Consider the following 13,000-nt stretch of genomic DNA (forward strand, 5'->3'; position numbering starts at 1 on the left):
AAAGAAATAAAATACATAACAAATTTGCTAAGTTTAGTATTTTTCTTTCTGGAAAATCTAAGCTGAGAAGGAATATGTACAAAGTGTAAAACATTCCAGAGAGTATTTTTAGGGGGACACATCTTTCAGTAGTCTTAGGAATTTACCAAGGCAAGGTTACTCCTTAGAAAAGGAGTAATTATTTTACACATTAAGAAGTAAGCTGTGGCTGGGTGCTGATGGCTCACACTTGCAATCCTAGTTACTCAGGAGGCTGAGATCTGAGGATCATGGTTCAAAGTCAGCCCGGGCATGAATGTCTGTAACACTCTTATCTCCAATTAACCACCAGAAAACCAGAAGTGGTAAAGTGCTAGCCTGGAGCTGAAGAGCTCAGGGACAGCACCCAGAGAGACACCAGGTCAGGAGACAGTGCAAATTACTGTTGGTGTTGGCCTAGTCATTCCCCAGGAGAAAAAGCAAGTGGGGAGCAGGAAGGGGCCTAGAAACAAGATAGGCTGAGAAGCCTGAATTTAGGATTAGATACAGGCCAGTGGGGAAAAAGAGATCCTTACTCAAGTCAGTAAGTTTTGCTCTGTTAGCATGGTCTATCCTCTAGAGACATCTGCTATGCAATCCTTCCTTTCTTGTGCTAGAGGATATAGGGGAAGATATAGGACATGAATTCCCCACTGGTACCTGGCTTAGACTAAAATTTGACTTGTTACTAATATTTTGACTTGTTAGCTAATATTTTGTTTAAGAAGCATTTTTGAGATTTGTCTGAGTTTTCATCCAAATGGGGTAAGGCCACGAGTTCAAATGATGCTAAAAATAATAAATAAATAAATAAAAGGGCTTTATAGTTGCCTCCCCTCAATCTTTTTTCCCACTGCAGCTGCTAGGTAAGGGAAAAAAAAAAGAGAGGAACACCCTCCTTGAACAATTGTTTGTTAAACTTGTATTTTAAAATATGATGTAAACATAAGCCATATAATTAATGATTGTTGTTCTTAAGGTACTATGTTATCTCTCATCACTTCTACTGTCTCTTGGTTATCTCATATTGTTACACTATCTCACTTTGTTACCTGATATATCGGATATATTTGTATTTGGTTATCTGAAATTGGATAGGGAACGGGGGAAAACAAGATGAGGGGTGGGAGAGGGGGGAAGGGAAATGGGGACCAAGACATGTGAAAGGGTATCAATGTATGGGAATTAATGCACCATTTATCTGGCAAATATCATGTAACCCTTCTATTTTTTTTTTTACCAGTCTTGGGCTTGAGCTCAGGGCTTGAGCACTGTCCTTGGACTTTCTCAAGGTTAGAGCTCTACCACTTGAGCCTCAGCACCACTTCCGGCTTTTTGCTATTTATGTGGGGTACCAAGGAATCGAACCCGGGTCTTTGTGCATGCTAGGCAGGCACTCTACCACTAGGCCAAACTCCTGGCCCTAACCCTTCTATTAATTACAATAAAAAATATATTAAAAAAAGAGAGAAACAACTGAAGCATCCATTGCCAAATGACTAGTTATAATTCAGATAGTAAACATAGAAAATGGAAATTTGATCAGTTTCTTTTTCTTCTCCATAGAAATTTTGCTACAAACATAGAGGGGGTAAATAGATATATAAAAATAAAATTAAAAAACAAATATTAAAATAGGCGTTTACCTTCTTTGCTACTTCGGCTAGCAGAAGTGTCTTCCCAGTGCATGGTCCACCATATACGATAAGGGGGTTGATATGCCCTGTTTTGCTTGGAAGAATGTATTTATGCAAGATGTTTAGAGATTCACATTTGTACTCATAGAAGGAGGCATATGTTTTACATAAGGATGAATGCTGAAGGATTTCATCATACAGCGTGTCAGTTTCAGTGTCAAAATTCTGCTGTACAGTTGCCTGAATTATATCAATCATGTCCTCATAAAATTGCTTACCAAGTCCTTCTATGTAATGGTTTTCTATTTCCTGGGAATAGCCCAGTTTCATGTCACAATGTGTGACAGATGTGTATACTCTTAGATTAGATGATGCCACTATGGTAGGAATAAATTCATCCCTGAGTTTTATCAGCTTCTCTTGAGCTTCAGGATCACGAATAATCCTGGGTTCCATTCCAGTAATATCCATGTATTTTCCCATCTCCGGGATTTTCACAAAGCGCTCAATGTTAGCGATTTTTCTAATGTAACAAACACATTTCTTCAGGAATGCTGGAGTTTGCTTGCCTAAAGCAAAGTCAAACTCATCTTCAATAGCTGGAAGAAAATAAGACAAGGCATTTATTGCTCAGAACAAAAAGCAGTATGTCCACATTTCCAATATTCAGCTCTTAGTCAATTCTACAGAATAATTTCAATTCCTTCCTCCCTCCCTCCCTCCCTCCCTCCTTCCCTCCCTTTTTCCTTCCTTCCTTCTTTCCTCCCTTCTTTCTTCCTTCTCTTCTCCTCCCCCTCTTGATTTCTTTCTTTCTCTTTTGTGTCAGTTTACCTGGGGTTTACGTGGGCACTGTCACTGAGCTATTTTTGCTTAGTTAGCTTTCTACCACTTGAGCCATACTTTCATTTCCAGATTTTTGGTGGTTAACTGGAGATAAGAGTGTTATGGACTTTACTGTTGAGGCTAGCTTTGAACTATAATCTTCAAATCTCAGCTACCTGAGTAGCTAGGATAATAAATACAAGCCACCCAGACCTGGCAAATAACTCAAGTCCTTTATTTCCAAATTATCTTTTTTATAAGCATTCTAAAATACAGAAGAATAATTTATATTTTTGGTGTAGGTACTGGGGCTTGAGCTGTAAATATCCAGGTTTTTTGTTTATGGCTGGCACTCTACCACTTGAGCCAATCTTCTAATTTTGTTGGTTAATTGGAGACAAGAGTTTCACTCATGAATTTTTCTGCCCAGGCTGACACCAAGCTGAGATTCTCATGTCACAGCCTTCTGATTAATTAGGATTATAGGCACGAGGCACCCACATTTGGCAGCAGAATTACTTTTTAATTGAATAATTAATATCTTACCCAATGGGAAGAAGTTGAAGGTTGACATAAGAAAAGTAAGAACAATAAGCTTATATTGATGTTTACAAGTTTCTGCTTAGTTTCCATCCCAGATTTTAGCTGTTCTAAGTGCGGAGAAATGGCAGGGACCAACTGGGGCCAGAAAAGACAGAAAAAGCTGAAAGGCACAGCTAATTTACTTGTTCCTTGATGGTCTGTCCTTTATAACATGACTTTATCATTTGTTTGAGATATATTATACTTAGGCTCAAATATAATGCAAAAGCAGTTTTAAACAAAATAAAATCATGTTCTGAATACTGATTATATAAAATTGGAATTTTCCATGTTGCTGTTAAATGCTATTGCATTCATCAGAAAAGGCTTAGAAAAATGACTTAGTGTAGAACTTTATATCTTGTAAATTATGCCATATATAGCTGATAATTTATATGCTTACATACAAGTAAATATCAATGATTATTTCAAGCCCCACAGGAGCATTTAAAACTGGATCAGTGGTATTAACAACATGATTCTACAGGAAAAAATAAAATTGATAAAACAATAAAAATACATTAAAATATATTTCCTTCTCCCTTCCCCCGTCTTCCTTCCTTCATCATCCATCCTTTTCCTTTACTTAACTGGTCTTTGGTGAGTTCACTGAGCACCTACTATGTTTGAGACATGTTGCTAATTGTTTTGGATAGGATAGTAAAAAAGCATAAACAATACGTCAGTATGGATTTCCAAAGACTGAGTGTATGTGACCTCTCCAAAGTTATATGTTATAACCTTAACCCTGCATGCTAGTTTGGAAGATGATTAGGTTTTGAGGGTAGATCCTTTATGGATGAGATTAGTGCTCTTGTAAAGCAGTCACAGAGAGCTCCTCCATCTCCATTTCCCTGTCAGGAGGTAGTGGGATGGTATCATCTCAAACTAGACACCTAACCTAAGGTGCCTTGACCTTGGATTTGCAAGCTTATAGAATGTAGGGAAATGTCTGTTGTCTTAAAGCTCTCCAGTTTATGGAATTCTGTTAATAGCTACCCAAGTGGATTTGTATGTGGAATTTTCAGTATGGAAAGGCTGATATGAGTCCTAGATTCTCACAAATATGTGTGTTATTATTGTGTTTAGTTCCGGGATGGGGAGGAATGTCATACAATGAGAACCAACAGTTAGGGCTCTAGGCCATCTGGGGAGGGCAGGAAGCTTCCTGGTGGAGGAACTCTTGGGAGCTAGAGTGGAGACCCTTGGGTGAAATCTACTTGGGCGGGACCTAATGCCACCGTTGTGGGGAAAGGGTTTTGAGTACATAAGGATGATATGATCAGAAAAATTTAAAAACAAACAAGCAAAAAAAACCCCACAAACAACAAACCCTCCCATGTGCTAGCCCAAACTTCAAGGTCAAGTGAAGTCTAGAACTGCACACATGTTCTATAAAGTGGCTATTTAAGGAGTGTAGGGTTTTTTCTTTGTCAGTCATGGGGCTTGAACTCATGGGCACTGTCCTTGGGCTTTCTCAAGGCTAGAGCTCTACCACTTGAGCCACAGCACCACTTCCAGCTTTTTTTCTATGTATGTGGTACCAAGGAATCGAACCAGAGTCTTCATGCATGGTAGGCAAGCACTCTACCACTAGGCCAAACTCCTGGCCCCCTTGGACACATTTTGCTCAAGGCTAGTGCTCCAGCACTTGAGCTACAACTCCACCTCTGGCTTTCTGAGTATGTGGTATGGAGGAATGGAATTCAGGGCTTTGTGCATGCTGGGCGAACGCTCTACCACTAGGCTACACTCCCAACCCCAAGGAACTTGTATTTTTTTTTAAGATGACTTTTTGTGGAATTCTTGTGGTGGAATTTTTTTTCACAAGAAAAAAACCCAACATTTAATCATCTCTTTCCCAGCTACTACATTCGGTGATCATTTGGAGAGAGGAAGGGAATGAGTGGTTTAAATGTAACAACCCATAATGTGTGGAATATCTGGCATCTACACATAGGCTTGGCAATCAGATAGTGTCTGGTGAACCAACTGTGATATTTATACATAAAGCATGACACTTCCATGTAGACAGACACTTTGACTCCCAGATGATTCCATGGTAACCCCGCTACATTGCTGGTATATCCATGGGAAAAATAAAGTGCCAATCAAGACTCTGGAGCATCAAGAGATGCAGAAAGACAAAGCTGGAGGAACCTATCTAAGCATGGTTCGGGAAAAAGAGATGATTGGCATGGTATAAAGGAACCTGAAGAAATGAATGATGGGATTCAAAACAAACATGGCAGCGTTATGTTTTGGCAGCAATGTGTCTCCACATGCATTGGTGATGAGGGCTTTATTTATGATTTTGGATCTAGAATTTCTTCCAAAGTAAAGGCTGGTTCTTCAGAATGGCATTTGAGGAGGTCGTGGGAAGTTTTAGGTCACTGGGATGTGATCTTGGGGCCTTAGTCTCTTCCTCTTCTTTTCACAGCAAGGCACAGAGTGAATGCATGGCTTTGCTACTGGCTCCCTCTATGATGTGCAGTTACATCACAGTCTCAAAAACCCACAGGATCAAGAGATTATGGATTGAAGCCAATCTCGGTGGCTCACACCTGTAATCCTAGCTACTCAGGAGGCTGAGATCTGAGGATTGTGGTACAAAGCCAGCATGGTCACTAAAGTCCATGAGACTCTTATCTCTAACCACCCCAAACACGGAAGTGGTGCTGTGGTTCAAGGGGTAGAGTGGTGGTAGCCTTGAGCTGAAGAGCTAAGGGACAGCACCCAGGCCCAGAGTTTAAGCCCCATGACCAAACAAAGAAACAAAAAAAAAGAGATTACAGATGAAAACTCCAAATTTGTGAGCCCAAGTCAATCTTTGCTTTTATTTAAAAATAAATTGTGAATATACATTACAACGGTTTTTTCCTCCAATAATTCTTTACTATTAACTTGTAAAATAAATGCTTTCTTATCTATCTGATGCTGTTTGGTTTCTGGAAATTACAATTCAAACATTCTTCATATGTGTGGTTTCCTGGATAACTGTGTGTGTGTGTGTGTGTGTGTGTGTGTGTGTGTGTGTGTGTGTGCGCACGCGTGTGAGACAGTGCTGGGATTTGAATTCAGGGCCTCACATGCAGGTGCTCTACCACTTGAGCCACTCGAGAGCTCTTGTTCTTGACTCTCGTTTTTCAGGTGTGGTTCTGCATCCTGTGGCCAGAGATCCTGATCTTCCTCCCTACAGCCTTCATGTAGCAAGGACCATGGGCGTCCCCGCCCAACACACACATTTACTGCTTTTTATCTAGATTGGCCTTGAATCTTCCTATCTTATCCTCCCAAGTAGTGGAGATTATGGGGTGTGAGGCCACCATGCAGCATCCTGTGAACCCTGTAGTAATGACAGAAAGGCTGGTAAGCAAGTCTCTGCTCAGTCATTGGGGGAAGACTGGAATGTTGGTGTTAAGTGAGATCCCTCGCTCCCCTGTCCCATAGCAGCTTGGCACATCATTGCCTACAATGAAGCCCATCTGATGGCAGGCGTTATTCCCCGTGGACTTCAGCTCTTTCTCATGGAATCTGGCTATGTTCTTGTTACTTGCTAAGCATATTCCCATCTCATGAGTCATGAATTTGTTGGTCTCTCGGATCCAGTACTGTCAGCTCAAAGTCCTTCCCTGTTTCACCTTAAAAACCACAGTTTTTTTTGTCTACTCTGGACTGTAGCATTCTTTATCATCAATCACTACTGTGCGATTGCCATGCTTTTTTTTGTCATTCATACAGCCTCCATGTCTCTGGGGCTTCAGGTGTGGTATTCATGCATTTCTGAAATGATCTTGCTCACTTATTACTAAAGCATCAGTTACTCCCCTGCTCTGAAAACATATTTTCCAGGGAATAGAGACCTTATCTTTTTTTAAATGCACTCACAGCACCTCAATGCTTGGCACCCCATGACATCTGTACACCCCATGCAGGGGTGGATGAGTGAGCGGACAGTTCAGGTGACAAACAGTGATAGGATCTGGGCTATTAGATTTCACCACTGACAATTTCTCCTCAAATCACATTTTCTGCAGAAGCCCTCAGGCCAAGTAAAAGTGTTTTCCATGAGTGAAACCAAAAGAACACTTACCTCTCCAGGTCCTGGCAACATTTAGGAAAATTAAATCTGCCAGGCTGTGAATTAGATTAAACCATTTTATCTAGTCCTTCAGTGGCTGAGGATACATGCAAATTACCTGAGAACAGGTACCTCTTAGCTTGGCTGTGTTTCATCTTGCCCTTCTCATGTAGCAGTTTGACAGCAGCCTTAAATATCGCCTTGATCTCATCAGATATCTCCTGCCACGGCTTTTCCTCTTCAGTACTCGCAGGAGGCTGTGTCTGTGAAAGGAAAAAGCGCGAAGTCAGTCTGAAGTCGTCACAGCAGAGCTAGAGTGTAAGAGCAAGAACATTCCACTTACAGTGTAAGAGGCACATGATAGATTCTCATCTGAATCTCCCTTTCCCCAGGAATGCTCCAAGTTCATTGTTTACAACAATGTAAAGATGTAATGCAGACAGGGCTGGCTGCTGGGATTTGCTATGGTTTGTGTAGGAGTTGAGTATGCTCCCCAAAGTCTCATGTATTACAAGCTTGGTTGCAAATGCAGTGGTGTTCAGAGGTGGTGGGGCTGTGAAGTGGTGTTATCTAGGGGAAGGTGATTAGATCATGGGAGCATCCTCTTTAGAAGGGATTAATGTAGTTCTCGTGTGGCCTGGTTAGCTCCTAAGAGACTGTATCTTTGTAAAAAGAGCAATCTAGCCCTGAATCTCTCAGACTTCCTGTCTTACTACGTGCTTTCTTCTGCATGAAAGCTCATGATTGTGAAAGAGCCAAGAAAGCCCTGTTCAAGAGCCCTGATCTTGAGCTTTCAGCTTCCCAAAGTAGGATTTAAATAAACATCTTTCCCTTAGACCTTATCTAGAGTCAGCTATTATTTGATAGCAACAGAATATAAAGTAGGATAGGCTTTATTTTGTATTTTGCCATGTTTATCCTTTTTGAGTTTTGACACAAATGTCATAACAAAATAATCTTTTAAAAATGTTCTCCACAGGGGAATATTAAATGGGCACAGGGTTTACATCTTATCATTTGTTTTTAGTTGTTCTGTTTCCCCTGGTTTTGAGGATCTTCTAGGAAAGAGAATGGACGAATTGCCTAACAAGAAAGAAATATTTATTTGCTCTTGATGATAATCTTATCACACATTCATTTACTCAACAATAACTCATGCATTATGGCATGCAGAGTTTTCAGAAAAAAGATACATCTTTTTTGAGGATCATAGAAATAAACGAAGATCAATCAGGTAAAGCCATCTGAATAGTTAACCTCTAAGAAAGAACACTGGAGCCCCTGAGCCACTGTGTAAATCAGGTTATGAAGGGTTTTCATTCTGTGCTATCTACATTTACTCTTAGTACATTTGACTTGTGAATGGTTTCTTATCCAAAGAAGCACTATTATTTAAAAACAGTCACTTCACATAATGAATGTAAGAAGAAAGAAGGGAAAGCAAAGGTTCTGATGTAATTTTACATTGCATAAAGAAAATATTGTGCTGAATATCAGAAAGACAAAAATATTCAACATCTAAAAATGAAGACATGTCACCATGCTATGGTTGGCGTCCCTTTGAAATGACCTCCAAACTGACTGTATCAAGGATCTCTCTTTTGGAAGAGGAATGGGTATATGTCTTCTTTCCAATCAATGCTAGTCTAGGCACAAATAGTCCCACCTTCCCCTTCTTCTTTCATTGGGCCAATCAGTAGTAGATATGCTTTGGGAATGAAATGGAAGAGAAGATAACAGTAATGTCTCTTTCAGACTCAGACATGAATCAGTCTCACTTGGTGCAATGCTAAGGGAAAAATATCACATTCCAAAGAATGCATGTCTTCCTTTATATGTGGAAGTTAGATTTAGCTTATACATTTATAAGTACATATGTTGGGTGCTATGCAAATGTACAGAAATGTGTTAGTAGAAATATGATAGATTCAAGGGAGAACCCAACATAATTCCTAAGAAAAGGCAAAGTCAAAGTTCAGGAAAATCAAACTCCAGGAAAGGGGTGGGGTGGGGTCAAGAGGCAAAGGGTGGACAAGTGAAGAGGAGGTGAGGACCAGATTGCAGTCCAAGAATCCAGTGTAGAAGCCAGGAATGTAGCCTAGTGGTAGAGTGCTTGCCTAATATGCTCTAGTTCTTTTCCTTGGTACCACACACAGAGAAAGTGCCTGAAATGGCATTGTGGCTCAATTGGTAGGGTCCTAGCCTTGGGAAAATTCAATGACAGTGTCCAGACCCTAAGTTCAAGCCCCAGGACTGGCAAAAAGAGAGAATCCAATGTATATCCTATATATCTTATGCATGTTCAATGTATATCCTACAAAATTAAGAGTTAATGAAGGGCTGGTTGGGTAAGAATGTTGAAAGGGGTGATATTGATGAAGATATATTGTATTAGTAAATTATTTTTTCAAATGACAACTCCTTTGTACAACTACTTAAAGATATTAAAAAGGGAAAAATTAAACATTAAAGAAGAATAGGAAGGTAGTAAAACAACCACTTGCCAACACCAATTACTGAATCTCACACATACTTTTTTTAAAAAACCAAATAAAAATATATAACTGTTGAAATGGATGCTCAATATATGGACACAAGAGATGTGGTTGAAGAAAAAAAATACCAGTGAAGTGTGTTGTTTATGCCTGTAATCCTAGCTGCTCAGGTCTGAGGATCACAGTTTAAAGCCAGCTCAGGTGGGAAAGTCTGTGAGACTCCTTATCTCCAAAAACTACTCAGAAAAAGCCGGAAGTGGGACTGTCTCAAGTAGTATTGCACAAAGATGCTGAGGGAGAGTGCTTAGGCTTGGTTCAAGCCCCAGGATTGGGGGCGGGGTGGGGGGGTGGAATCAATGAACTGGAATAAAGCTCTGAAGTAGTTTTCTCAAAAGCAGCACAGAAATAAGGAAGCTGATAATGTGCCAGTGAGTGTAGGGCCACATAGAATGGACTGATAAGGTCTATTACACATCTGGTTAAGAAGCAAGAAGGAACAGAAATTTTGAACACTATCAGGATATATGAATTTATGGACACATATGACTAAATGAGAATACTGACTTTACTCAAAGATACATTCAGGAAAAAGGAAAATGCCCAAGTCAGAGATGCTATATGAAATATTCTTAGTTTTTGGATTTAATTGCCAACTTCTTCTCTCCTCCTCCTCCTTCTTTTTTTAGAAATAACAGCATCATGTTTAGATGTTTATACATTGTAAAATGATGATTACTACTAAGTGAACTAATGTGTCCTTTATGTTTCAATGACCACTTTGAAATCCCCTCATGAAATTATTATTATTAAATACATTATACTATCCAGAACTTATCCTTTTTACCAACATTTCCTCATTTTCTCACACTTCAGTTCCTAGTACTGTAGATACCCTTCTACTTGTTAACTGAGTTCAAACACTCTAGATTCTATATTATATATAAGTCAGATTAGTACTAGTTGTCTTTCCATGTCTGGGTTATTTTACATAAAATGTCCTTCAGGTTCATCCATGTTGCTGCAAATATTAGGATTTTTTTCCCTTAAAATACTGAATGTTATTTGCGTGTGTGTGTGTGTGTGTGAAAGAGAGAGAGAGAGAGAGAGAGAGAGAGAGAGAGAGAGAGAGAGAGAGAGAGAAAGAGAGAGACAGAGAGACAGAGAGACAGAGACAGAGACACACAGAGAGACTTTTATCCATTTGTCTGTTGAATGGATAGGTTGCTTCCATATCTTGAGCTTCTCATGCAATGCTGTGATGGACCTTGGTATGAAGATGTCTTTTCCAATGATCTCATTCCTGTGAATACAGATCCAGCAGTGGCATTGCTATATCATAAAACTACACAGGTTGTTTTACTTCACAATTTTTTTTAGAGGTGTTGCTCTATTGGTTTCCATGGTGACTGTATAGTCCCACCCACAAGGTGCCAGGATTTCCTTTTCTTTATCTCCTATTAAAAGGAAACTCAGGGCTTAGGGTAGATTAACTTCGTGCCTTCTCTCTGGAGGAGAAAAAAAAGCTCTGTGTTACAATCTATCTAAAAGTTCAGAGTCAAGTTTAAGAGCAGCTTACTGTGTTTGTAGTGTTTCTCAGCATCTCTGATCTGGGTCTGAGGTAATAGGCTGGTGGTACCGAGTTCTCATCCCGACAGTACCACTCTTCCAGTAACTTGGTCTCCAATTTTGCTTCTATGGCAGCATCCAAAATCATTTCAAACTCTGAGGCTTCAACTTCTCCTGGGATTCGGATGTTTCCATATTTTTCACCTAAGAGTCCCTGTGTATCAACAAGGAAATTGAGTTTAGTGTATCATCAAGAAAGGTCACCTTGGAATTCACAGGACAGAGAGTCACTCAACAAATATTAGCAAATAGATGACAAGACACATTGCCGGGTAAGTTTTCTCTTATAATCACAGTACACTCCTGAAACAATAAGCAAAATTAGATCACTTACTGAGAAATTAGATTGTGAACTGGCTCAGACAGATGCAAAATGCAGAATTTTTGTAGCAAGGCTGCTAAGTTTACATAAGCAAACAAAGTGATTCTGCTCTGAGATTTATTTATGACAAAAAGTTGACATGCTGAACCTTACAAAATGTCATTCATATAATGCCCTCAAACAAAATAACAAGAACTGGTGGCAGGATTCTATAGATTCTATAGGCAGGATTGCTGCTAAAACCTACTGGCAACTGAAGGAAAAATTCAAATTGTAAATGAGATAGCATCACCTCCTATTAAAGTATAAAAGAAAATTCCCCCCCCCAAAGCAAGCAAACAAAATCATGCATCCAGATGTGTGAAAACTGCAATAAAGTGGAGACAGGCATGTAAAACAATCCAATAGTTCTCTGTACAGTATTCTGGCAATATGTCTTAAAGCCCATGGAAATCTATATAACTTTTGATTTAACATCTACTCTAATAAAACTTTGTCCCTAGGGGTAGGGTGGGTCTGATTACTACGTGTGTTTCATGGATTCAAGGAGATCTGCTGAAATCGAGATTCCCCAGGACCCTTCTGAGACCAAAAGAACACTAAAAGGGGGAAAGCCCAAGAATCTGGATTTAAACATGAAGTTTCCAAATGCAAACATGAATGTGCACTTCCGATGGTCTCCTGAGCAGTGTGTAGCAGACTTTGAAGAGGCTGGGCTGGGAATATAGCCGATCATTACAAAAATCGAAAGCTATTTACAAAGACTTATTTCTCTTAGTTGGACACCTGGCACCAGATGCTATATCTGATCAATAAGGTTAGGCAAAATGTTCCTTGGAGTAAAGATTACAAAGGAAGAAAAAATTAAAATCATTCCCCAGTCAATTTAAATTTTATATATATATCTCCTACTATATAAAAAGTGGAAACAGAAAACTTTAGAAAAGTAATGTGTTGGATAGATATAAAGTTACTTATTGGATTGTTCTTCCCTAATCATTTTCTCTATTGATTCCCCCTTTATTTAGATGCTCAGGAATCATGAATCAGTTATTTTTTTAAGAGTTCAAGACAGCATTCTACTTTCATCTTATGTCACTACTTCAGAAACAGTGATAGGGAAATCTGCAACCATATGGTTTTCAGGAAAACAGTTTTGAACTCTGTGTGTGTGTGTGTGTGTGTGCGTGCGCGCGCGCGCGCACGTGTAGTTCTAAGGAAACACACAAAGTGAGTGTAGGACTCAAACATTTATAAATATTTACCAGAGCCCCAAAGAGTTGATTTTAGAGAGAACAGTTGAATTTAGTTGCAAAGTCTAACTCCTATGACCTCAGGAAAAGGTGGAGAAGCCAGGCCATGTCCAAGAGGCCAACAAGAAGACTCTGGATGGCAAGATGAAGGTCACTGTTTTGTC

General features: G+C 39.5%; 1 protein-coding gene across 1 annotated transcript in view; it reads right to left on the reverse strand.

The window, feature by feature from the left end:
• Positions 1–13,000, reverse strand: part of Nwd2 (NACHT and WD repeat domain containing 2) — a 124,001-nt gene that overhangs the window by 6,583 nt on the left and 104,418 nt on the right. The window contains exons 4-6 of the mRNA XM_090343729.1: positions 11,212–11,415; positions 7,259–7,403; positions 1,665–2,254 (exon numbers count right to left, since the gene is read on the reverse strand). Of these exons, the coding sequence (XP_090199855.1) occupies positions 1,665–2,254; positions 7,259–7,403; positions 11,212–11,415 (939 nt within the window). The remainder of the gene's footprint in view (positions 1–1,664; positions 2,255–7,258; positions 7,404–11,211; positions 11,416–13,000) is intronic.

The sequence above is a fragment of the Megascapheus bottae genome, chromosome 13 (assembly GCF_031878675.1).
Source record: "Megascapheus bottae isolate mThoBot1 chromosome 13, mThoBot2.hap1, whole genome shotgun sequence".
Classification (NCBI taxonomy): Eukaryota; Metazoa; Chordata; class Mammalia; order Rodentia; family Geomyidae; genus Megascapheus; species Megascapheus bottae.